Source organism: Hibiscus syriacus, unplaced genomic scaffold (genome assembly GCF_006381635.1).
Source record: "Hibiscus syriacus cultivar Baekdansim isolate YM2019G1 unplaced genomic scaffold, ASM638163v2 tig00116962_pilon, whole genome shotgun sequence".
NCBI lineage: Eukaryota > Viridiplantae > Streptophyta > Magnoliopsida > Malvales > Malvaceae > Hibiscus > Hibiscus syriacus.
In genome coordinates this window covers 3,843,139-3,870,991 of record NW_024063488.1, presented here as the reverse complement: position 1 = coordinate 3,870,991, position 27,853 = coordinate 3,843,139, and the positions used below count along the sequence as shown (strand labels likewise).

General features: G+C 36.9%; 2 protein-coding genes and 2 pseudogenes across 3 annotated transcripts; 2 read left to right on the top strand and 2 right to left on the bottom strand.

The window, feature by feature from the left end:
• The first annotated feature begins 281 nt into the window (after positions 1 to 281).
• LOC120190231 lies at positions 282 to 1,337 on the top strand. Its single transcript, XM_039193338.1, has 3 exons — positions 282 to 507; positions 671 to 868; positions 1,185 to 1,337. The coding sequence occupies exons 1-3, from the start codon at positions 337 to 339 to the stop codon at positions 1,335 to 1,337; spliced, it is 522 nt and encodes a 173-aa protein (XP_039049269.1). The 5' UTR covers positions 282 to 336.
• Positions 1,338 to 2,524: 1,187 nt separating this feature from the next.
• On the bottom strand, positions 2,525 to 5,264 carry LOC120190372. 2 transcript variants are annotated; one of them, XM_039193455.1, is made up of 4 exons: positions 4,916 to 5,264; positions 4,125 to 4,570; positions 3,926 to 4,042; positions 2,525 to 2,954 (listed from the first exon to the last, which is right to left on the bottom strand). In XM_039193455.1, exons 3-4 carry the CDS (start codon positions 4,014 to 4,016, stop codon positions 2,659 to 2,661), a joined length of 387 nt encoding a protein of 128 aa, XP_039049386.1. In that variant the 5' UTR covers positions 4,017 to 4,042; positions 4,125 to 4,570; positions 4,916 to 5,264; the 3' UTR covers positions 2,525 to 2,658. The 2 variants fall into 2 exon arrangements, 1 of the variants encoding a protein (XP_039049386.1); XR_005522613.1 differs by lacking the exon at positions 2,525 to 2,954 and adding an exon at positions 2,983 to 3,369.
• A 663-nt stretch (positions 5,265 to 5,927) lies between these two features.
• LOC120190707 lies at positions 5,928 to 11,241 on the top strand (annotated as a pseudogene).
• Positions 11,242 to 12,284: 1,043 nt separating this feature from the next.
• On the bottom strand, positions 12,285 to 27,364 carry LOC120190311 (annotated as a pseudogene).
• Positions 27,365 to 27,853: the final 489 nt, after the last annotated feature.

Genomic DNA, 27,853 nt, shown 5'->3' with positions numbered 1-27,853 from the left:
ATGAGGATCTTCAAGCCCAGTGGAGGGCTGAAAAAAGGAGCAACAAGTTAAAGGTTGCATCCCTCATTAAAGAAAAGACTGGCTATATAGTAAGCCCTGATTCAATGTTCGATGCCCAGGTACTTTCTCGTCAGCCTTGCTTTCCTAAAAAGTAATCAAAGAACTGTACATATCATCGAAGAAGTCAAAACAGTTATCATGTAAGCAAAAAGTACATGTAGGTGATAAATGCTATGAATACTTTTAGACCATTGTTGTTCAGAATTTTAGGTGAAGCGCATACATGAATACAAGTGTCAGCTGCTGAACATTTTGGGTATTGTTTACCGGTAGAAGATGATGAAAGAAATGAGTGCTTCAGAAAGAAAGAAAAAGTTTGTTCCGCGTGTTTGCATATTCGGGGGAAAAGCATTTGCCACTTATGTTCAAGCCAAGAGAATTGTGAAATTCATTGCTGATGTTGATGCTACAATTAATAATGATCCTGATATTGGTGATTTACTGAAGGTCTGTCTTGACTGCACAATATCATAAAGGAACCTAATACAGTTGTTCTTTCCCGAGATCACCATAAAAAAAATTCATTATGTGAAATCGTTGTATTAATAGTTTACTTGATTTCTTTGATATCTCTAATCAGATCTAATGCCTTATTGTGTTCTAATTTCAGGTTATTTTTGTTCCTGATTACAATGTGAGTGTGGCTGAATTACTTATCCCTGCAAGTGAGCTATCACAGAATATCAGGTATCTCGAATTTATTCATTGTATGGATAATTCTTCACATAATGTAAACAGGCCATGTTACTTTGACTCTATTTTTGTCGAAGTATCCGTATCGGATGCATATTCGGACATAGGAATGAGGGTATGACCCTTAACTTCATGAAACTACTTTAAAATATTGAGTATAGCTGCGCTGGACATGTACTCGTGTCCTGCAGGTCTAAGTCCGAGTAACATAGGAAGCAAGGAAGTTTCCTAGCTTGCTTTAAAACTCCTACTTGTAAAAGGTATAATCTTCTTTGTAGCTTAATCGAGTTCAAGCATGAAGATTAATCGAGCTCAAGCTGTTGTGGTTCGACATAAAAATGAGCTCGGTCTATGGGTTTATAGGAGAGATTTAAATCAGTGAGGCATCTGAATTTCTATCTGTTGTTTTATGTTTTTTTCCCTTTATGCAGTACTGCTGGGATGGAGGCAAGTGGAACCAGCAATATGAAGTTTGCGATGAACGGTTGCATTCTGATTGGGACCTTGGTTGGTGCCAATGTCGAAATACGAGAAGGTTGGGGAAGGCAACTTTTTCCTCTTCGGGGCTAGAGCTAACGAGATGATGGACTTCGGAAAGAAAGAGCCGAGGGGGTATGCTTTCGCAAGGGCAAGATAACCAGTTTTCCTTTTTCTGCCTTAGTTTTCTTTTCTCATCATTGACATAGTTGACATCTTACCGCAGTTCATCCCAGATCCTCGATTCGAAGAAGTTAAGAAGTTTGTGAGGTGCGGTGTGTTCGGTTCCTCAAGCTACGCTGAAATGTAGGGATCGTTAGAAGGAAACGAAGGTTTCGGTTGTGCAGACTATTTCCTTTTGGTGAAGACTTCCCTAGTTATATAGAATGCCAAGCAAAGGTGGATGAAGCTTATAAAAACCAGAAAGTAACCCTTTTCCTTTGCTCAATGCTCACATTACAAATCCATGCACGTGTTAGTTAAGAGCAAGCTCTTCCATTGTTTTACAACATCCCTTTCGCCTATTATCTTGCGAAAGTACTCGATTCGGACACATAATTTTTTATAACGTACGCTTTTCTAACGTTCTGTAATCGTGTTTGGCAGAGATGGACAAGAATGTCGATTATGGATACCGCGGCTTTCGTACAACTTCAGCAGCGACAGAACCATCCATGAATATGCCCGGGACATTTGGAACATAAAGCCTGTGGAATTACCATAGTCTGGCCAAGACTTGCTCAACTATGAGGGCTGCCCTTTCGCCTTAAAAGCCCTCTAAATAACTGCTCTCTTTGTTATCATGTTCTTAATTTTCAATCATCCAGTTTGTAATAAAAGATATTTTATTTATAAAGTTATCTATTTTGTTTATTTATTGCATTACAACTTATTTATAGATATGAAATATTAATTTATAGTTAATTTAATAAAAATAATCATCTGATGATTGCATTAGTAAAAATTACATGGTTAGTCGTAATGAAAATAAATAAAATAACAAATATTTTATTTCACTGAAATCATATAAAAGAGTTTACTTATTCAATGTCACTTATAAATATGACACATTCAATCAGGACATGTAAAAATATATATCAAATTACTTGACTTTTTCAACTCAAACATAATTAATTATCATTTGTTATGACTTGAGAACTGACTCTTTCATATCTCCATATATTTCTTTTTTTTCTTTTCTTATTTATTTCTCTAAGTTTTGTTTTACATATTTTAATTTATTTGTTTTTTTTGTTTAACAAGTATTTCTTCTTATAAAATTATGTGTATTTTAGTCTATTTTATTTACTCTTACGTTACATCTTCTCTTCCATTGAATACGTGTTGCCCATGCTCGTTTTCTTAAACTTCGAATTGCTCGAACCAAGGAACAGTGATCAACACTATCGTCATTTGAATTCACCATATTCACAGCAGTAAGGCAATCGGATTGAAGAATATTTTTTCATATCCCTGGCCCCATGCAATGCTTAAACCAGTGAACATGCCCCATAGCCAGTTACCCTCACAGTCACGCATGGATCCCCCTGCGGCACTTCGCAAACAACCATTTGCAGCAGCACCATATGTGTTAACACATATCCACCCTGCCAAAGGTTTCTCCCATTGCACTGCTCTTTCGATGCTTTGCGAAGCTTCACCATGGGGACGGAAACAGGTTTGAAAGTTCCTCGCCCAAGTTAGAGCAATATGGAGAGCTGAATCTGTAGACACACAATCATGCAAGAAAATAAAATTTCACTGTCGTTTCCATATTTCCCATATCAAAGAGGCAACAAACTTGTTCCACGAGCATTGGCTGGCTGCTAGCAGATTGAACTTTAATATTTTGAAGAAGCCATTCACGCACATGTAAGGAGTAAAGGTACCACGCCAAGTTAAGGGAATAACATTCGACTATAATTGCTTAATTTCAGGACAATCACGAAGTGCATGTAAAATAGTTTCAGAATCCCCACAAAACGAGCAGGTAGTATCATTGGTGAGTCTTCGCTTGGCACGTTCCTGGTCAGTCATGAGTCTCCCATGAAGCGTAGGCCAGAAAGACACGGATCCGTTGTGGTATTTTCAGTTTCCAAACCAATCTCCAAATAGTATCACGGGAGACCAAGTTTGCGACTTCAAGGTTTCATATGCAGAAGAAACACTGAAGTTATATCTATTTTGAAAAAGATTCTCTTATATTGATAAATGTTTGCAATCTTCATAGATACGTGGTATTTGAGTTGTGATAAGTTAATTGCAGATGTATCATCATATCCTATTATCTTAGTATTAATGATACTTATCATTCATTGTCATTAGTTCTATTTTTATTAGTTTTAAGTTGTTAGATTAGTTCTTATAAAAGGTTCTTCAATCGAATCTTGTATATGCCATGCAATGCTTTCTGTTTCCTTTATCTTTATGCCATGAACTTGAAAATATTTTAAATCAGTTTTGGTGGCGTAAAAATGGCACTCGAAGAGGAATTCACTGGACTCGTTGGAACGATCTTTGTTTGCCAAAAAATATGGGAGGTATGGGCTTTCGTGACCTAGCTAAGTTTAATATCGCAATTTTAGTAAAGCAAGGTTGGCATATTCTCTTAAATCCTAATTGCTTATTAGCGCTTATGTTGAAAGGTAGTTATTTTCCTAACAAGTCATTTATGGACGCTGATTTAGGATCTTACCCGTCATATACTGGGTGTAGTATTTGGTGCACCAGGGGTCTCTTGCAGCAGGGGTCGGTTGGAGAGTAGGCTGTGGATCTTCCATCAGCATATGGAATGATGCTTGGTTACCTGGGCCTGGTAATGGTCGAATACAAGTTAACACTATTGATATTAGTCACAAAACAATTGCAGATTTAATTGATCCTGTGACTGATACCTGGATTGTAGATATTGTTAATGCCTTGTTCACTGCTGACCAAGCTGCTACCATTCTCAGTATCCCTCTCCCTAGAATAGCTCAGCAAGACATTCTAATATGGTGTCATGATTCTTCAGGTCGATATTCTGTTAAGGTTGGTTGCGGACTCCTCCTTGGTGAGGCTTGCTTTCCGTTAGGCGATCCCTCTTTCTTGCAAAAAGACACTTCCCAACTCTATGATATTGTCTGGGCACTCCCTCTACCACCAAAGATCAAGATCTCCTGCTGGGGATTTTTCAAGAACTACATCCCTACTGTTGCTAATCTTTTCAACCGTAGAGTGAATGTTTCCCCCATCTGTATCTTGTGCAACATCGACCAAGAAACTGTTGCTCATCTTGTTCAGGATTGTGATCATTTCCACCAAGTATTAACCGAGCTCAACCTAATTATTCCTCCAATACCTGTAGAGCATCAGTGGATGTTATGGTTATCTAATCTATTCAATGCTTTTTTAAAGACTCAATGTAAGCTCTTCGTGGTGGCACTTGGGCTTTATGGTCATATAGAAACAAGAGGATGCATGATAATTTTATCCAAAGTCCTGGGGAGTTAACAAAATTTATTAAAAAATTCATGGTTGAACTCGATGCAAGCAACTTCTTACCAGTAGTTGAACAAATGTTAAACCATGATCGTTGGTCTCCTCCTCCGACTAATTTGGTAAAAACAAATTTTGATGCAAGTTTTGATTTATCTTCTAAGTCATCGATTTCTGGAATTATCATTAGAAACAACGAAGGTCTTACCATGGCGGCGAGTTCGATTCCTAATCAGAATATACCCAACCCCGAGGCAGCCGAAGCTTGGGCTTGTGAGCAGGCAGTCTGTCTAACTCGTGATCTTGGGTTTCGCAGTGCCATTGTTGAAGGAGATGCTCAAATGGTTATTAGAAAAACATCTGCAAGACTGCAACAGATGACAGATCAAAATTAGAGCTATTGTTTCGAATGCCCATGAAATGGCGAAGGATTTTGATAACTTATCTTTATCTTTTGTTCGTCGCTCCTAAACTCTACAGCCCATGCCATAGCTAAGGTGAATTGTTCTTTCCTAGCTCAAATGGTGTGGATTGAGGAAGCTCCTCTTGCAGTTGAAGCAGTGGTTGCTCGTGACAGGTGGTGGGTAGATCCACCTGTAAATTTTATAATTATTTAATAATATGTAAGATTAATTTTACCTTTTAAATTTATTATATGCTATTTCTGGGTTCAAATGTATTTAAATTTTTAGACCCAAGTTCAATTTCCACACTATAAAGGTATTATCTTTATTTTTTTTTCCTCTCAATTTCCGAGGTTGAAATTTTCTACGTACATAATAATTTAAATTCGAAATCTGTTTAAGTGATATCAAACTACTTATTACTTGAACCAACACCCGTTGATAAATGTTTTCTCTATTTCTTAAAATATAAAAAGTATATGAATTATTTTATAATATGCAATATATTTTTATTCGTATTATAAAAATAAAAAATATTAACTATTAAAAAATTTATTGTAACGCATAATTAAATATTAATTAAAATTGCATAAATATAAATTCCAACAATAATATATCAGATACTAATAGAAACAATAATATAAATTCCAAGAGTATGTTAAATTGTTAATATATCAAATAATAATACAAACAAAATTATAAATTGTTAAATTGTAACGATGATTAAATATTAATTAAAATTGCATAAAGATATATTCGCCCTTTCTTCTTTCAGCTTTAAAACGACATAGTTTAAGCAAGAGTTGCACTAATATCTTCGACTGCATCTTCCCTAATTTCTTACAAACCCTAAAAAATTACACGGTAGAAGAAAAGAAATCGTCAAAAAATGGCGATCAAGCAGCTTCTTTCCCTAGCTCGGCGGTCCCACAAACCATCATTCTCTTTCACCGCTGCTCGATCATCTTCTTCGGCCGCCTCTTCGCTCGCACCCGCCGAATCTAAAGAGATCTCCCCTCCTCCACCAACCTCCATGATCTACGACCGCTTAGCCGTCGAAGTTAAATCAAAGCTCCAAAAGCTTGAAAACCCAGATCCTCGTTTCCTCAAATATGGTTCCCCTCACCCAACCATGACATCTCACACCCACATCTTATCTCCCCCGAAACCAAGATCACAACTTTGCCCAATGGTCTTCGTGTGGCAACTGAATCTACCCTATCATCCCGCACGGCAACTGTTGGGGTCTGGATCGATGCAGGGTCGCGATTTGAGACCGAGGAGACGAATGGGACAGCGCATTTCTTGGAACACATGATATTTAAAGGGACAGAGAAGAGGTCTGCGAGGGAACTGGAAGAAGAGATTGAGAATATGGTGGCCATTTGAATGCTTATACTTCCAGGGAACAGACAACTTATTACGCTAAAGTTATGGATACAAATGTCTTTAAAGCGTTGGATATATTGGCTGATATCTTGCAGAATTCGAAGTTCCAGGAACATAGAATTAGTAGGGAAAGGGATGTGATTCTAAGAGAAATGGAAGAGGTAATTAAGAAGCTTGAATATTTTGGGATTTGCATTTTTTAAAATAATATATGATTCCTATATGTAAAATGTATTTGGTGTTTCTGTGTTTAGGGATTATAGAAGGGAATAATTTTTTTATGTTTGTTTTTCCTTGGTATGTGATAAGTAGCTGAAAACGTTTTTAGATTAATGGGTGGATCTAAATATGTTTATATATTTATATTATCTTTAGGAATGTAGAGTATAATTTTGAGGAAGATAGGAGAAGGAAGTGATTTTGAGACCACAATTAACAAAATTTGGGTTTCTAATGATTGGTTTTGGCTGACGTGTGATGGCTTTTATCATGTATTCAATCTGATTTTCTGGGAATATGGGAGGTAGCCAGGTATGTGGAGGTCTTTTTTTAGTTGGGGGGAGGGGTCAGGATTTTGATATGGGTATTAATGTTAACTATCTATTTTTAGGGAACAGAAGAGTTAAATATGTGTTTGGTTGGTGTGTTGGATTAGCTTGGAAAAGAATTTGAAATTAAAGTAATGGAGGAGCAAAAAGTTGATATTGATTCCATTAACTGATGGCTTCTGAATTTTTACAGTTAAATTTATTCTATTTGTTGATAATAATTTATTTCTGTTTTTACTAATATGTGAAGGTACAAGGTGGTCCTAGATTCTGTGTAAAAGTTTCTTGCTTTGTTTGACATGTTTAGCTATAACTGGGGTTTATTGGCTACATGTGCTATATAGGAGTTACATGGGTTTAGAGACCTCTTTGCATTGATTGTTAGGTTGTGATAGAGTTGTGCTTTTTGTACAGAACAATGATTTTATAACATATTTCATCTTGTCCCCCCCTCTTTTCTGTGGGTATGTGTACAACCCAATCCTAGTTGAAGTTGCGAGAAGCTCAACTTGAAATTTTAGGCTCAAAGTTCAGTTTGAGCTCGATCATGTTCCATTTTAAAGACCAACACAATTTGGGAACTGTTTGTGTTTACATTAAAAAAAATTGAGCTTGATTCTCATGTTTGAACTCCTGCTCAGTTAGTTTTGCTAAAATATTTTATATTATAAATTAAAAAAGCTCGATTAAGCCTGCAAGCTGCTCATGTCAAGCATTAGGATACATGACTTCACTTGATATGTTGTGCTGCTCAAGCTCAATTAGACAATGATTAAGCCGGATTTGAATTCTTTTCAATCTGAAACCGAGTTGCTTGCAAGCTCATGTTTTGCACTCCTATGTGAGCAGTGGGGTGTCAAATAATCTTTTGTCTAGCATTATAAGGAAGTTTATTATCATTAATTTTTTGTAGTTAATGTTGCCTTGGTTTTGTCAACTGCACTTGCTTTTGGTTCTCTGTTGATTATCCATAAGAAAAGCTCAAATCTGGTGAATTTTTGTAGGTTGAGGGTCAAACAGAGGAGGTTATTTTTGACCATTTGCATTCAACTGCATTCCAATATACTCCACTGGGTAGGACTATTCTGGGACCTGCCGACAATATTAGGACAATCACCAAAGACCATCTGCAGAACTATATTCAGACACACTACACTGCTCCAAGAATGGTATGCTGTGCTCTAATTAGCTTTTCTTGTGTATCTTCATGTATGTCAAGATCAAGTGCTTTAAAGTCAAAAGCAAATGAATATCTTCATATTCCATTGATCTCCAAGCATATCATGCAAGTACTTTGTGCAAGAGTTGTTGGCAGGCTCTTCAAATTGTGTTATTTGGTAACCATAACAGGTCATTGCTGCATCTGGGGCTGTTAAGCATGAGGAAATTGTTGAGCAAGTTAAGAAGTTGTTTACCAAGTTATCATCCGATCCAATCACTGGTTCACAGTTAGTTATGAATGAACCGGCCACTTTTACTGGTTCCGAGGTGCGGGTATCATCCTTTAGTAAATTTTGAACTGTTTTATGCTGTAATATGCCCTCTAATGTTTAAATTTATTTTTGTTAATTAAAAAATCAGGTTAGAATGATCAATGATGATGTTCCTGTGGCACAATTTGCGGTTGCTTTTGAGGGAGCATCTTGGACGGATCCAGATTCAATTGCACTAATGGTTATGCAGGCAATGTTGGGTTCATGGAGCAAAAATGTCGGGGGTGGAAAGCACATGGGGTGAGTTTTATTCTTCTGTTGAATCTCGAAATGCAATTTAAATATGCCATGTTTCGGTTTCACAATGAAACCCGTACGTTTTCTCAGTGTTTTGATTAGTTTTGAAATCCTTTAAACAGCTCTGACCTGGTACAAAGAGTCAGTATTAATGAAATTGCGGAAAGCATGATGGCCTTCAACACCAACTATAAAGATACCGGTCTTTTTGGTGTATATGCGGTTGCCAAGGTGAGGTTGCCATATGTTTTTGTAGTGTTTTGTTATGGTCATATTATTTGGTGTCTTTTTGGCATCAGGCATCGATGCTGTTGACTGTGTTTTCAGATAAAAGATTGTAATATTCTTGGATATCATCTTGATATTTTTAATTCATCTTCTTGAGGCCTTAACATCTTATCTGGTTGCTGCCTTTTCCTCCCTACTTTTGCCTTGGCTTAACCTAGGTTTGTCGGATTCTTCATTTTTCTAGAAATACTCTTATACGACACCCATTTTTGTTGAGATACTTATATTCAAAACCAGTGTCCTACACATTTTGGGATATGGATAGGAGGATGTGATCTACAAAAATGGTCAGAGACTTGTAACTGGCTCACTCCCGAGTCTGAGATATGGGTAGGAGGATATGATATTCCAAAATGTTGGTCACACTCAAACCCGTAATCGGATAGGACTTGACAAAAAATTTTGGCATGTGTAACTGTTGGCTATATGCTGTTGTATTTGTATTTGTATTTTTTCATTTAAATTCTATGTTTTATACGTGGATTTCAGCCTGATTGTTTAGATGATTTGGCGTTTGCTATTATGCACGAGATAACCAAGCTAGCTTATCGTGTTTCAGAAGCTGATGTCATTCGTGCTCGTAATCAGGTAGCTACAAATGCTTCTATGATGTCATGTTTGATAGATGCTAAATTTGAAATTTTGGCATATTGTGTCATTAAGTGCTTCTACAGTGTGCCAATAGAACAATCCAGTTGGCAATAGATGATTTTGTGGCATTCTAAGTTAATAAAATAAGCTTGAGTCAAATGCACCAATGAAAGTGGTTTCAAGAGGTCATAGAATTTATAATGACAGTCAACAGAATCTTGGTAACTACAGTCATTATAATGAACTGCCAGACTAATAGCCGGAATATATTTGGAGTAAAACCAGAATAAATCTGGAGAGATCCCGTGTGTGGTGGGACTTAAACCTGGGATCTCAAAGTGTATAGGGCCTACATTTTCCGTTAAGTCGAGGCCTCATTGGCATTATATTTTAGGTTTTGCTTGAAATATTTTTTTTTTGATAGGAATAGGAGGTCTCATTAAAAACTTCCCTCATAGTTGCCTCTTGAGAAGAGGCAACTAGCGGAAGGAGGAAAAGAGTACCTCAATATATTAATAAACCCGAATTACATACAACTATAACTTACAACATCACCCGAAGTAAAATACCAAACATAACCGCTAACAGTAAGGACATTCAACCTATCCTTTCATTATATTTTACTTTTTAAATACCTTTCATTTTATTGTGCAATTCTATAGAAGCTCTACTCTGTCGACTGAACAAGAATATCCTTTTTTGTTGCTAAAATATTTCTACCATTCCTGCCCTAGCTGACGCATTTTTATGCACCATGCCAAACAGGCAAATTTTGCATAAGTTTTGTTTAAAAGACACATTGACTGTGTAATATCTTTGTGTGATCAACTACTATTGCTGTTTCTTGTTGCAGTTAAAATCATCCTTGATGCTTCACATAGATGGAACTAGTCCTGTAGCTGAAGATATTGGACGTCAGGTACAGTTTTTTCCGGTATTAAAAAAGGTTTTAAATCCGATGGTCCATGGAATTCTAGCAACCATATCATGTGAATCAGCACATATGCAGTTTTTAACCAAATGAAGTTGTAAATGATTCAAGGAGAAATCTAAATTGACTAGAAACAAAAATTCTATCACTCATGCAATTGTATGATCTTAATTTTTTTCATGAACCTCGTATATTTCTGTTTTTGATTACTTATTTGGCTTTGACCTCCAATTCTTGCAGCTACTTACATACGGTCGGAGAATCCCATTTGCTGAATTATTTGCTAGGATTGATGCTGTTGATCCAAGCACTGTTAAAAGAGTGGCAAACCGATTTATTTATGACAGGGTAGGAACTACAACCAAGTCTATCTCTTAACTACCCTTTTAGCTTCGACTGAAATGGGATCAATACTAATAAATTTGATGTCCTATCAAAAAAAAAAAAAAAAATTTGATGGGATGAGACATTGAAATTGAATGATGTAATGTTTTTAATGCCGTTTGTGTTTATTTTGCAGGATATTGCGATTGCTGCCATGGGACCTATCCAAGGTTTGCCCGACTACAACTGGTTCAGGCGCCGGACATACTGGAACCGGTATTAGATTATTTTGCTTTTCTTTATCAATGGATCACATCTTCTTGGGAATCTCAAAATACATTTTGGGACTTCTGTACAAGCAAAGCTTCTGGGAAAACACCCAAGGGTACCATTTCTTTTCATTTTGCGGTCTTCTTGGTTCTTTAATAAGCATGGCTGTTTTGGTGTTTCAGCTGAGAAGCACAATAAATTCTTTGATAATGATGGCCGGAAACCATGTCATTCCGACTTCTTATTTTGTTTTTAAGTATCTGTGTCTTTACACATTTGGATATGGATGTCGAGATATGATTTTTCAAGGAATCGAATATATTTGTCGGATACATACTCGTGCAACGAAGTCCGAGTACCATTGGCCGTAAATGTCAATAAATGTTAAGATGAATATGTGGTTTGTTAGCTCTAAATGCCATTTATGTTTGTGCTGAGAATGTTTGGTGCCACCTCCTGCAGTTGAACACAATTTTCATTCAGAAGTCTGCCATTAATATCACTGTGGTTCAGATGATTCAAATAAGCTGCTAAATGCTCTGCACTTTTTGCATCTTAATTTTGAAGTTAAATGTTTTTCAAGTGGAAAGGGGTCAGAAAACCCCTTATAAAATATATTGGGAAAACCAATTGTGTTATAAAAGTAAGTACTCAATCAAAATACAATTAACTCTCTAATCGAATAAACTTACTCAAATTTTTAACCAACGTTGCGTTGAATCAAGTCGAGCTCTACACTACTTGACTTACCCCGTTTACAGTCCTAATAACCATAACCATGACAATGGTATGTAATGTGTGAAAAAAGCATCATGAGATTAAAAGGAGAAAAATATTACACATGAATTCCGTACCGAAAAGAAAGAAAAAAAATCCCAGAATTTACGAACAATTATCATTCATCTTTTTGGAAAAAGATAATAACCTCGTAACACCAATAATGAACTAGATAGGCTAAAACTCTAAAATTTTATTCATTTTAAATTTATTATTAATAATTTATCGCCATTATCTTAATTATTAATAGTGCATAAACATTAATAACAATAATAATAATAAAAACAAATCTAGTTGCCAAGGCAGCATTGACAAACATTCCATCTAAAATATGGAAGTGAATTGAATCAAAAACTACAAAATGGAAACATCTAAAACTAGAAGGGCAATCACGAGGGCGAGCAATTTCGTTTCCGATCTCGGCTTCCCTTTTCTCGCATTTAACCTAACCTACTATTTCAATTCTTTTCCTTCAATGTAATGTACATGTTAGCATACCTGTCATCTATATTTACATCTATCATCGCTGCCGGCTGCTGCTTCTTACGATGTAACTTTTCCGTCCACTATTACTCATCCTTCGAACACTACTGCCACCTGTATACTATCATCATCAAAATCATCTTCATCCCCCCGGTTGTACGTGTGGCTTTTCCTCCTCTCCTTGGAGCTGGGGGGCGCTTCCTTTTGATGTTCGCTGTGAAAGTCGAGTAGTCGATAGCATCTTCCCTCAGCGCATTTTTATATTCCTGTACAATAGCTCACTAAGAACTAGTGTCCAATGCAAGACTCCTAAAACCACGAATTTCTTCAAATTACCTGATATGTCTGGACCAAATCTTGATTCGTGGAAGGCAAAGTCGTGCGTGTTTCACTGATGTCGAAGGGAATGTTCTGCCTCGTGAGCACCTCCCCCGGTTTTATAGGTTCATTTGGAGAAAACATCTAGTTTATACAAAATAAGATTCATTGTTAAAATCCGTACCATATTTGCATTTACAGGTAACAATGTGGCATAAGAAATATTTCAACCTGGCATCTTTGATCATTCTGGCTGTAAACAATTTTTAGGTGTCGTTTCAGCTTCATAAGAAGCTGTACTGCAGTGGCGGCAAGGATATCGGCCTGAAAAGAACAACACGGTAAAAGTGTCAAAGGTAACTAACCCGAGAACATCCAACAGATTAGAACAAAACGCCAGGCATGTAAAGAACATTATCTTTTTTCTCCTCAAGCACATACACATCTACGCAATACGTGTTTTTCCGTAAAATTCAAGACCAGTCGGTGCATTGCAAGATTCAAAAGGACCTGGATTTTTTGCAGTTCATCTTTGGAGAGAGCACGAGTTTCGGGAGGGGTCATCTTATGCATCGTTGTCTGCATTGCAGGAGGAAAATTTGAAAAAGACTGATGAGTGAAGTTTTGTTGGAATGTACCATTCAAATCAATGGAAGTCATGTGAAAGAAAGCGGGCTGAACCACTGGCTCTTCCTGAAATGTTCCATTCAAATCTAGCGGAGCCATATGATTATAAACAGCTTGACTAGGATCCGGCTGAACCATCCCGTCATTATTGGTCATCATCTGAGCATCTAAATGCAACAAATTCGAACTCAAGGCTTTCAAATTTGCCTCAAGTGCCCCAGCTCTGACTTGTATCACTCGATTTATAGTGTAGATCAAATAAAGTGGTTCATCAGGAGATGAAAATGGTAACAAAGCAAGAGTTTCTGTACAGTACCTGTAAAAGGGAAATCAACTTCTCATTATAATTAATCGAGGAAGAAAATTTTAGATCTGGCATCGAGCAACTCACATCAAGAAAGGTATAACAGAATCATTCCAGCTAGGATTATCGAATTTGCGCACAATAGAGGACATAAATTTGTTCCTAGCAACCCGGTTTCCACGAATGAGCTTGTAAATTCTGGAAACTCCCAGCCTTGCTTGTGTTAAAGACCCAGCAGCATCGGATTTCCCTTTCAAATTTCCAGGATGCTTTGATTGGGATTTGTCGTTTTGATTTTCACGTGCATTGTCACTGATGGAACGCATGAAGATAAATGACAGCTGAAGCCCATCCCTAGACGGCTTTCAAAAAAGGCGGGATATCTGAAAAATGAAGCTTTCATTAGTCGTGCTGGCAAACAGAAAGGACAAAGAATATTTTTAATATCACAAACGAAGTACTTCTCATTCATATTCATCAGCAAATGATGAGCCAACTTTTGGTTGACCTCCAGAGGATCCGTTTCAAGTGCTATAAGGTATGGGACACAAGTTATAGGATGAACAAGACCTTGTCGGAGCACTATTTCCACTATCTGCAATTTATATCACAAAATGATCAGTACAAACAGAAAATGTAAAGTCAAAACTTAAAAAATTCAACCATTTTATAGATTGAGATAGACAATCATATGTGCAGCATCCAACAACAGTTTGATAATAATATTGCAATCATACAAACTTTCCCGATACCGGTTTTTCTTTCCATTTTTACCCCTTTTTCAAAATTGTTTCCCCTCACAGGATATAGCAAAGGTAAAAGCTTCTCACCTTTAGGGCAGATTGGCGAACTTCTTCGTTAAAGTCCAGGCATCTCCCTAGAATATTATCCCAGTAAAGCTGGACTATACCCCCACAAATGTTAGTATCACCAGCACCCGCAGCTACAGGGACACTGTGGCCATCTTCTACGGAATGATGAACTTGATTATTACTGACCTTATCTGTTCCCATTTGACTTTCCGCATCAAGAAGATATTCCAACAAATTTTGCAACACTTGCATCTGGTGGGCAGAGATGCTTAGCATGCATCTTATAAATAGAAAGAATTGTAATAAAGAGGTTCAGTGGTGACAATTTTACCTTAAGACGAACATTAGAACTCGCTGCTAATGCAGCATCTACAATCTTTCCAATGTCCTTTTCCAACATATATTCAGGCCTAGAAATTAGAGCGAAACCTAATGCCTAAGATAATAAGTCATTGAAACACAAGCATATGTTACAATATTAAAATATATTAACATGGAATGAAACAAACTCCAAGACTACTATGTAGGAAAAAAATGGGTCTTACCTGCAAAGATCTAACCTTTATACTAAAATCGTCCATTTGAAGATATCTTTTAAACAAATTAATACTGCTACCAACATCGATATTTTTAAACAAAGGGTTTCCATAGCGGATAAGCAATCCGAGACAGAAGAGAGAGCGCCCCGCTTGCTGCAAAAAATAATGACAAATAAATATAAAGGAGCTGACTTGAGCTTTATTATTGACATATAATTTTTTTCATAGAAAGTAAAGACAACTGAAAAAGTCAGCAAACCTATTTCTATAATTAAAAATTCTTATTTTCATACTTGTTATCCCTTAAATTTTTCCGAATCCACTGTCATTTTTTTAAGCCAGCTGCCCTTAAGATTCATAGAAACAAAAAGACTGATACAAGGTGCCAACCTGAGTTTCTAACAGTCCTAAAATCAGATAACTTGCCAACACAGTTATTTTCAAATAGATTCACAGGTTTGGATAAAGGAAAAGAGCAAGAAATTTCAAAATTTCAATCTCTCTCCGTAGTTTTTGTTTTGCATTTCTGTATTCTGTTAGCTGCCTAATAATTTTTTTTACCTCTAATTTAATTGTGCTAAGAATATATACTATTTTTCTGGTACATCATACAGAATTTCAAATCAGGAATTATCACTAATATTGCTCATGTTGCACCTGGAAAAAACAAAATATATGAATCTGACTAGCCAAAAAATCGCAGATGGAAAAACAATATTATGCACAAATTTCTAGCAATGAACCTGTTTGTTATCAGTTGCTTGGGAATCCAATAGTTTGAAAAATAACTGAATGAGGTACTCAACAACATCACCACCATTGCCTGCCTTTTTACTCACAGAACAAAGACACCTGCAATGAGAGAAAAATTAATCAGGGAATTCAAATCAGAAATAGAATGCCGTCTAAGTAGAAAACCCTGCCTGTTTACTCGCAATATATCTAAGAATCGCATTCCAAGTACATAAAAACTTGGAAGAAAAAATTTAAAAAGGATCAAATTTCCGCAAACAACTGGAACTACAGAAAAACAAAATACAGTAAGAAAGAGAAGCTGAAGATACTTGATGCAAGCATGGACAACAGTCAAAAAAGAATGCCGGACGATCATTTGCTTCAAGTCTTGTTTTAGTTCATCACCAACACTAGGAGGCAACTTCCGCATCAAAGGGACAACAGCGTCAATTATAAAGATTATACTCTCCAGTAGTTGTGCACCAACTCTGTTATCAACCTGAGCACAAGAAGTGAAAGCAATTCAGGCATTGCCTCTGCAGCCTATAAACCATTGAATTACAGCAATGAAGAAAAGAAAATTTATGGAGACGAAATTTATAAAATAATCAATGACAATAGAGAAGAATGAAGGAATTAACATACAACCTGAACAACAAAAATTGGATCCAATAACAATAACCATAGATTGACAAGCCCAAACATTAGCAGAAAGAAGCAAGCATCAGTGCAGTCCAGAGACAAGAATATTATACTCAAGGAAATCAAACAAACTAAGACTTGTCCGTTATTTCAAAACTAACATTGTTTTTTTTTTTTAGGAAAGGTAGGCCTCTTTAAAAACCCCCTTCATAATTAAAGGATCACACGGTGCTCCTTAATCAGCGGAAGGAGGAAAAGAGTGCCTCAATAATTCATTGATAACCACAAGTTACAAAGACTTAAAACAACCATACAATCTATCATACAAATAAGCAACCCAAAACCTAATAGAAACCCAACTAAAAAAACAGAGATCTATCCAATACCAGCCTTAGCTAAACTATCAGCCTCAACATTGGCTGACCTAGCAACCCATCTAATACTACTATTCAGTCCACTAACCTTGCCAACAATAGCTGTCACAATGTCTAAGTAAACATAGGGACAACGGTCGATGTTCTTGACCCAATCCACTGCTAATTTACTGTCTGATTCAACAATTAACCTTTCCTTAAACCGCTGCTGAAACGAGTCAAAGAAAGATAACCCTTTCATAATTGCCTTGAGTTCTAACAAAACAGGAGGACCTGGACCAGCAGCCTCTTGAAAAGAGCCCACCACCGAACCATCATGAACTCTAAGAATGCCCCCAACACCACTCTTCCTCCAATCTGCAGTCACAGCCGCATCCACATTCAGCTTAATAAATCCTTCTGGAGGTTTAGACCATGACACAGTTTTGATAATAGGAGAGCTTAATAAGGAGCAGCAATCCCCAAGTGAAGGGTCACAAATAAGAGAGTCCTTAGGGATAGATACAACCTTGTAGTAAGCTAAGAACCAAGCAGCCAGTCTACACCTTGCCAAAAAGAATAAATCAATCTGATCTACCTTCCCCCCCTCGAACACAATTGCATTCCTACCCTTCCACATTGTCCATAAAACCACCCCCGGAATGAAGGACCAAATTTTCGAATTAGGTACCAATTCATCCCAAGCGACCATAAAGCTGTGAGCATTGTCTTGAAAAATTGAAGAAACTCCCCAGAAAATCAAAAATTTATTCCATAAGGACCACACCACCAAGCAAGAAAAGAATAAATGTGCTGAGGTTTCATCCGCCTCTCCGCAAAAAGGGCAAGCAACATCCACAATAGTTGAAACTCCTATCCTCTGTAGCTCAACTTTAACTGGCAGTCTTTGGTGCACAACCTGCCACAAGAAGACCTCCACTCTAGGAGGCACCGTTCCCCTCCAAACATACTTCTTCCAAAAGGGATCTGTTATACCAACAGGCCTGCATGACTTAACACTCGAACTAACAGAATAGACACCTTCCCCATTGCCAAACCAGACCAACCCATCCGATAACTCCTGAGAAAGAGGGATATTGTGGATTAGAGTCATTAAATCAGAGTACTGAACCAATTCCCATTCACTCAAATTCCTTCTCAAATTAACATGCCAAGACCAAACTGAAGATCGAAATTCCCCAAACTCATAAAGCTTCCCATTCTTATTTATAGACAGCACATACAACCTCGGAAAAATCACTTTAAGAGGGGAATCATGTGCCCAACTATCCAACCAAAATCTAATGCTCCCTCCATCACCCACTCCGACTTTAAAGTTGCTACGAAACTTTGCTCCAAACTGATCATTTTTGAAATGGTTGAGGACCACCGATTTCCAAATCCAAGAAGCATGTGTAGGAAGTTTCTCGTTAAACAGCAGTAAACTGGGATCCAAATTATATTTACAGCAAATAACCTTCTTCCACACTGAGTCTTTATCGTTAGCAAACCTCCAAGACCATCTCCCTAAGAGAGCTCTATTCATAAGACTTATATTCATAGCACCAAGACCTCCAACACTTTTATCGGAGCAAACTTTTGTCCAATTGACCCAATGGATTTTCCTAGCCTCCACTCCTCCTCCCCATAAGAATCTGGCCATGATGGAATTCAGCTTAACACTCACCGAAGAAGGCATCTTGAAAAGGGACATGAAATAGATAGGAAGGGAACCCAAAACTGCCTTCAGTAATACCAACCTCCCTGCCATTGATAGAGTCTTCGCCTTCCATCCGGCTAGCTTTGAATGAAACTTTTGAACTACCGGATCCCACAACATCATAGAGTTTCTCTTAGCACCAAGAGGCAGCCCCAAATATTCCGCAGGAAAATGTCCTACAGGACATCCAATAGCATTAGCCCACTGAAGAAGCTCTTCCTCATTAATATTAATCCCAAATAATCTGCTCTTAGACAGATTCAGTTCCAGACCAGTCATAATTTCGAACACCCGAAGGATCCTCTTAACATCCAAATAATCTGCTCTTAGACAGATTCAGTTCCAGACCAGTCATAATCCCAAAACTAACATTGTTGGCTTCCAGAAAAAAATAAAGCTACCTAAAAGGCAGGTAGCACAGAAAGGTCGATGCTTCAAAATAGTATAGCTAGACTACAAATACAAAGATTATAATCGCTTAAATAAGAATGCAGCCAAGAAAGCAAATAGATCCAAAAGACACCTGATTACATCAATGTCATGCCCCTGCCAGCCGGTTATGTCGTTGTCATTAAAAAGTCATTAAGTAAAATGTAAAATAACCTGATTCTTAAGGTAAGGCTGTAATGTGATCACAAACTGAGAAGGATCTGAAGCTGGCATGCATAGTGTTGGGTCCACAACACAAAATGCATGCAAGGCCAACACATAGGGAAGTGTAGGAACTTCTGCTTCCACATTACTCGTTTCTTCAGTCTGCAATATTCTTTCCAATAAGCACTTGCACATCACTTCACATCGTCTGCGTACTGCAGCAAGCGAGACAGGGTTGATTCCGGCAGCTTTCGCTGATTGAGGGAGAAAATCAAGGGCCAAGTTACGCTTAATGACAGTTACAAGAAACTGATGATTGGGCAAGCGCCTTAGCATTTCAACAATCTGCTCAGTCTTCTTAGCCACCTCCAAAGGAATGGAACTACCATCTCTAGGATACTGAGTCTGCACCCCTGAAGGTTCTTCAAACCAGAACTCATAAAATGTCTTACAAACAAGCTCCTGAAGATGAGGGGGAAAAACTACTAAGATTACTGAGAAAGCAGCAGTTTTGATAAGAAAAATATATATTTCAAGAAAAGTTCAATGCTTGTTCATGAATCTAGAACAAAGGAGAAACACGGCTAATAGTTTGCAGCACCAGGTTTTAGGTACCAATGTAGTGCCTTTCATCAACAAAAACACCTGACAAAGGTTTTTTAGTATGAGGAAAAAGACCATCTGCACTACATTTTTCAGATGCCTTAGTTGAAGTGAGAAAAAAAAAAGATATTGACATTAGTGCCTCAGTCTTTGACATGAAATACACTGCTTCATGGATTCTGAATTACCTGTATACTTGTTTCATCATCACTAACACGAGAAATAATCTCTATGCAAGCACTTGTAAACCCTGAGAAGTTAGGATTTGTGATGCACATATCTCGAATAATTTTGATTGCTCGTTTCCGTACGCTGACTCCAGTATCTTTAATCCTCTCTGCCACTTTCTCGAAGTACTAATTAACCCCACATTTTTGGAGTAGAGAAAAAGAGGGTGAAGGGGAATGAAACAAAAACAAGTGCTGTCAATAAAGTATGGCCAGCTTTCAAAAGATGAACAAGTGGAGTTCAAGAAGTACCTTTAAACTAACATCTGGATGTGAAGCAATGTGTCTTCCAACTAGTTCCAATGCGGCTTCCCTGACAGATATTGCAGAGTCGCAAAACCTTCCCTCAACAGCCAGTTGAACACGTTTGTCACCTAATACTTCTGGATCAACTTCTACAATAATACTAGCCTGCCATGAATACATAATGGAAACTTGTTTCATCAATATAAAAGAAATGAATATCCTAGTTCCAAATAACAAGTTTTAAGAATTTTTTTCACTTACTGCTCGTAAAGCCTTGGCCCTAATTACAGGAGAGTTCTCTCTTAAGCTAACCTGAAAAGAAAACATGAAACAAGAATCAAGCCTGCTGTACTTACTGAATCAAGGACTTGCAAAATATCTTACTAACCAGAAGCAAGTAAAGAATCTTGTCAAATCCTCTAGAGAAAGAATTATTTTGTCCCAATGCTAAAGCAATCTTCTTGACTGAATCTCTTAAAAACAGTGAAGAAACTATCCCCGAGTCACGCACTATTGCTTTTGATCTCAATCTAGCAATGTAATACTTGAAATTTTGTTGAGATTTAGGGCCATCTTTATACCATAAGCAAAGATAGCACCTGCGTCAAAAAGCACAAGTTTAAACAAAAAAACCAATTAGGAAGAGCATCTTTGAGTTTTCATTTTCACATGCACAATAATCAGGAAAAAAGTACATACCATCGGACAAAAAGATGGACATCATCAGCAGAAGCGGCATCCTGAAGATGATTCAAAAGCATCTGCTGAACAATTTCAGCTTTCATAATTGGATCAGAAGATTTATCTGAGTGACCAAGTTTCGATTTCCCATCATCCTTGTACTGTGACTCACAGTATGATTGCAATACAAGAAGTTGCTTCTTACACATGCAAAATTGGCAATACCAACTATGATTAGGAACTTCTTGTTCACTTACACCCATACAATCAGCATGGAAAAATCTTTGACAACCTTGACACCTATACAACACTTTCTCCACCTTTCGATCCAAACAAATGGAACATACACCTTTGGCGAAATTATGATCGATACTATCCCCACTTAGCAATTCTTCTGATATCCAAAACTTTTCCTTCCTAATAATGAGAGCATCATGCTTCAACCTTGTCGCTATTGTGCCAAGAAGATCAATTGCCATTACACGAGCAGAGGTGTCCTTAGATTTCAGGCCAGCATTTTGTAGCAGTAAAACACAAAGAACCTGCAAACGATAGTTTCCAAACGCTACCATTTTTATCCAATTATAATAACAAAATAAATATAGTCAAATCTTTTCTCACCTCCAAAATAGGAGCAGCAGCAGGATATTCAGGTAGGTTCAGTGCTGTCAGTAAATCAGTGACTAGATTCTCAATCATCACTTTCAGCTCAGAGGCATCTTGAGTCTTTACAGAAGCAAGACGTTGAAGGACACGGGTCCAGAAATGACAACATGTTTCCTGGACAGATTCATGGCATTTGGTTAAGTAACTAGCATCAACTGAAACTTCCAAGAGGGGACTCCCAATTGACGTTTGCCTTAAAGCTTCAGGAAGGTTAGCACTGCTATGAACCAACTGAATTAGCAAAGCTGTAACCATCTGGATCTGCCTCTGTTCTTCATCAGGTAGGTGATATGCTCTTAATGCTCGCTTTGAAACAGGCAACTTCCATAGAAGCTGAGTCATTTCATCTACTATATATGTTCTATGTTGAACATAAGAGTAGAATATCTGTATCAAAAGTAACACTTAGGTTAAAGAACAATATCTGGTTACCATAATTTACCTTGATGCAAGCATTTAATCATGTGTATCCTTTTAACAACAAACTGAATGTTTGGATTCATACCCCAGTTATCAAACCAATTGCTTTGAGTTGCAAGAGCTGTATGTTGTCCACCAAAAAAGTAGTAAAGCTTGTCTTTAGCAGTTGTAGAACACAACTATCAGATAACTTCTCAATCAACAACAAGTCTTTTAGTAAACCAAGAATAGTGCAGAGCTTCTGTAGTATAGCATGCACAGCACCAGAGACCCTGTCAAGTAAGAAGTTAAACAGTAAGACACCTATCTTCAGTTATGCTAAATTATTTTCTATTATATTGATATTAAGGAACAGCATATAAATAAGCACACTTGTTCAAAGCTGATTTTTTTGCTTTAGAACTCTTGGTACTGCGTCTTTTCTTGCTAGCAGAACCTATTTCAGCATCAGGCTCTTCATCGTCATCATCTAGAAAAATAAAAAAGTGAAATTAACTTCAGTACTAGAAAATTAACATAATATATATGCTACCATTTGACTGAAAAAGAAACCTAGAGCATAGATTATACAAAAATACAGTTAAATTCAAAAAATGAAGACAACATGGAGAGATGCTATCACATTTATCAATGCAAATGACAATGGCAAGAAGTGTCACAAAAAACAATCCTGCACTTTTTGCATAAATCAGATGGCCAACCTTCAACTGCTCCATTTTCACTTGGTTTATGCAAGGCACGATACGATGGATCATAAGCTGACATAACATCTGTTATCTGGCGCCTAGAGAACTCAAGAATCCTTTCAATAATCTGTTGAGAACATAGACTCATAGAGATATTCATAACTCGTGTTACAATGGCAGAAATGGACAACCAACATAAAGACTGAATGCAAAGAACATCAGAGAGACTATAATTTAACAAATCAGATATTGTGAGCAAAATGCACCATCCATAACCTTCAAAAAGTTTCATTATGATCCCTACCTCTAAATTGTTTTATTTAAATTCCAAACCGTTTGTAGTGTTATGCATTTTTGAATATCTTAGCTAAAGATATTGTTCACCATCTGATGTTTATGCTTTTTTGATTAAAGATATTGTTCACAGGCTTAATGTTTTAGAAGGTGTTGTCAGATGGTTTAATAGGACAGCCAATTTAGAGGCTGATGCCTTAGCTAAAGAAGGAATTGGCTGATTCTGTGTTTATAGTTTGGATGTTTTATGGCTGTTTCGAGCTTATTTGGTTGGTGGGGTGTATAATGGTTGTATCTTATGTAATTTTATGGTTCAATAAAATCCTAAGGCACTCTTTTCCTCCTTCCGCTGATTAAGGAGTTCCAATAAGCTCCATTAATCAAGAAGGGGGTTTTTAACGAAGCCTGAAATTCTTATCAAAAAAAAAAGTCCCGCCCATAATTAACTCAATTAAAAAGTACATAAATGCTTATATGAAAGCCGTCTTCTTGAAAGCTGACATTTCCATTTATCTTACCAGATCTTTCAAACAGTAAGACATTATTGGAACAATTTAAGAAGGTTTAGACTTTGAAAGGAACAATTGAAAGCATGAGAACATAATGAAACTTCACAGAAACGTCATGGTTAAGAGCTAATCAAATGAGGCACATACCTCTTCATAATATAATTGTTTTGGCATGTCATTATGTGCCATTACTGCCAAGAAGCATGAATGGATTCCAGGCACAGAAGACTAACGAGAATACATCTGAATCTTGCTAAAACATTTGAACAAAAATGAATTAGGCTTATGAAACATAATATGCTCCTCATATAAACCCAAAAAACCAGGAAAAAGGAAAAACATCAGAAATTTAGAAATTAATACTCAATAGGAATATCACACACAGATTTGTTTAACGCATGTTATGTTATATATTAACACTAAGAACATTTTCAGTTTTTTCTTTCAAATTTCAGTCGCATTGTTACACCCAAACTAATATAAATACCACAGCAAAACAGAAGGAATCCTTAAAAAAACAGAAAGTATAGGGGTTCCCGAAGCAAGAGCCATCAAAGTAAGGTGCATTGGGAGGAAGAGGTGTCTGTTTTTGATGACAGATTCACTTATGAATCTGATTTTCCAGCATTGGGGCAGTCTCAACAGAAGGATACGTTCAATTCCTTGCCTTTTGGGAAAGATTTGGGTTGTGAGTCTAATGGCGCAGTAGTGTATCTATTGTCGGAAGACGATGGCGGGGGAAGAAGTAGAAGGTTCAGGTGATCTACACCATGCTTTTTGTCTGGAGCTGGAAGTTCGGATGGTCTTTAGCCAACAAGACGTGGTGATGTGGTGGAAAGGCGGCTATATGCGTGTTTTTTTTTTGTTTTCTTATCATGTGAAAGCTCCGTGGCCTTTGAGTTAGAAGTTGTCTTTTATGGTTTTAGTCAGCTGTCACCCATGCCTTTTTTCTGGTTGTTTTGTTTGATTGAGTGTCTATCGGGCCTCGTTTAGGTTTTCTGTTTGTCCAGTCTTTTTTAGGCTGTTGTTGTTGCTTTGTTGGATTAGGCTGGTTCTGGTAGGATTGTTGGTGGCTGTTTTTGGTGTTTTGTTCATATTGGGGGTGGCTCCCTGGTTGTATCGTGTTCTTTCTATGGTTAATAAAATCTTAAGGCACTCTTTTCCTCCTTCCGCTGATTAAAGAGCTTCTCTATAAGCTCCTTTAATCATGAAGGAGGTTTTTAACGAGGCCTGCAATTCCTATCAAAAAAAAAAACAGAAAGATGTGAAAAATAATCAATAAAAAAAGAAGGGGAAATGGAACCACAGTTTCAATTCTGATTGATCAACAACCACTAAGTTCCAGTGTAAAACCTGATGAAACAAGATGATACTAAGACATCCATACCAGAAGACAAAATGATATTGCTTAAGACTGCCCAACCCTTCCTCTTTCCAAACATAATCAAAGGTGAAAACAAAACAATAGTTGCACAACCATGCACACTAAAAAACTAAAAATTATCACTTACATGCTCGCAATCATCAACAGACAAACCTTCTGCTCGATGTATCTGATGATCTAGAATCCGTAACAGTTTCACAAGAATATTTACAGGAACCAAATGTAGAAGTCTCTTTACACGCATTGACATGATTTCATTAACAAGCATTCTAACATCATTAACCGGCAATGATAACCACTCCATCTCATCCCTATCATCACTAAGAATTTGAGCTCTGCTGCAGAAGTCCTCCATCATCTCACAGAAGTTCCCAATCATGGCATCTATAGGAAAACGTTGTGGAAAAATAAATGTGTTAATACAAATGAGAGGAGGGAGTGGAGGAACAAACAAAAGGAAACCTTGAAGCTCTGTAGAATCTGGTAGAACTGATGACCCAATGTCATCAGCCTTTTTCTTGGTTTTTGACTTCTTGGAAGATGATTTTGGTGCATCCTGCAATTACATCTATAAAATTAAGTATGTTTAAATACCCAGCCTTTAATAGTTAAATTGAAACTCATCCATACATTGGCAACAACATCAGTCTGCTGATTGTGAGTGCTGCTAATTTCTCTCTGGAATTGCCCAATAAGAGGAACGCTTGACTGAGATGGCTTCCTATCAAATAGAGCACCACCAGAGAGTTTCTCCTCGACAAGACCTGAGAGACTTGAAGAAATGCAATGAACAATAAGCCCAGATATTTGAAGTCTATGTATATGAGGTCACCGGCTCACCACGTCCAAGAGGGAAAGAATACAACACAGAATATTGTGAACATACAAAATCAATATTGTAATATATTTCCATATAACAAATTGTAGCTAATATGCACTATTTCTTACATGAAATAAAATCATATAACCAAAAGAACCTGTACCACTTTTCATATATATATGTAGACTATTTCATCCACAATGCAGACCATCTAGGCTATAGTGTATAGACTACACTATTGTTGTTGAGATTTTCATGTAATAGAAACTCTGGTGCGGATTAGAATGCTATTCGATTTTGAGACGTCACCACATCAGTGTTTCCTCATTCAATAAAGGTAAGTGGATTCATTACAACAATTTCCTTGTAGATAACTAAGTACAGTTTTAGAAAGGCTTCAATAGGCTAATGAAACAATTAAATCAGCTCCCTACAAATCACATTCTAGTCTCATAACGGAACTTCCTCATTTACATATATCAGAAAGAACTATCGTGCCTTGGCTCAACTCATATTGTACTTTCACTAGATAGGATGAAAACAAAAAAATGAGAATACTTTGTTTACCAGGGATAACAAACTCAAATGCTGCAGGATTGTATTGGAGAACTTGTGCATGAAGTTTCAAGGGCTCCAAGTCGTCATGTGTAACTGAACTTGCCCCATCCCTAAGATTCCTGCAAACAAAACAAAGATATAAACAAAAAAATGTAATCAGTTGTGTACACCTAAGATTGGAGACTCAAATGCATGTTTAATCACATAATATCCGTTGTTTACTAATTTCCTATATTTGGCCTTTGTTTCTGAAATAGAAGAAAAAATATGTGAAATAAAAAATTACAATTATTTAACATAAAAACGAATAATTTTACTTTTATTCTTTTTCATAAAATATGATAGAACTATATATGCTTTCTACATAAATTGTTCATTTTCAAATAATTAATTTACCTTTAACAATTTTTGAAAGAAAGAATAGAAATAGGAACACCAAACAGCAATTAAATAAAATGGCAACTAAGTGAAACATTAAGCAATAAATATAAATGAACCAAATCATTCAAAGAGGGAGAGGGAGAGGGAGAGGGAGAGGGAGAGGGAGAGGGAGAGGGAGAGGGAGAGAGAAGGGAAAAGCTAGAGCTTATATATACTATCAACAAAAACTAAGAATTCTAAGTCTTTTCTTTCAAACTTCACTACCTTCGGAAAACACTAAAATTTGAACTTAAATTTCAAATTCACTGGAATTTAAAATGCTTACAGATACGAGACGTCCGTTTCGTGAAGCAAGTCAGCAATTCGACTAGCTTGAGCAATAATTTCCTGTCGATTCAAAGACCTGGCAGCTCCAGCAGCTGGGTCGTCAAACAGTCGGAGCTCCAGATCCGAAGCACCACAGAAAACGGGCAAGGAAGGAAGCGGCAAGCACTGCGCCACCTCAGAATGGATGGTGTTGGTCAAGCCAATGCCGCAGTTGGCAGTGTCCATCAGCCTTTCCCCGGGATGCTCCGGAACCCAGGACGAGATGCTTGCATTGCTCATGGATCCTTTATTCCGCAAGTGATGTATTTGCTGCAAAGAGAGAGCATGAAGAGAGTGGCTTCTTAGTAATATTAGAAGGAATCTGAGGATAAAATTGAAAGGAATTAGGATTTCATTGGACAAACAGGGGAGGATTTGAGCCCTAAGATTTGGAAAGAAAGAGGGAAAAAATAAATGGCGGGGGAAAAGGTGTGAAAATTTGGGAATTTTATTTACGGCAATATTATTATCATGGATTCGAGGATATTTACAAGTTACTAAAATACCCTTGTTTGACGCTATGTTTCTCCTGAATACATTTGATTTTATATTTGAGTTAATTGCAAAATATATCCTCAAATCATGACTCCCATTCTAAATTAATCTTTAAAGTTTTGAACATTTTAATTTCATCCTCAAACTATAACTCTCACTCTAAATGGTTCCCTAAACATTTAAGCATTCCAATTTCATCCTCAAATGATGACATTGATTCTATATTGGTCCTTAAATTTTTTAATATTCTAATTTAATCCTTAAACTTTTGAATGAGTTAGGGGACATTATTGAAACGATCAAATATTTGGAGATTAATTTAGAATGAGGATCATAGTTTAAGGATAAATCTGAAACATTCAAAGGTTTGTAAAATGATTAGAATATGACTAATATTCTTCAAAATTTTTAAAACTAATTAAAATAGAGTA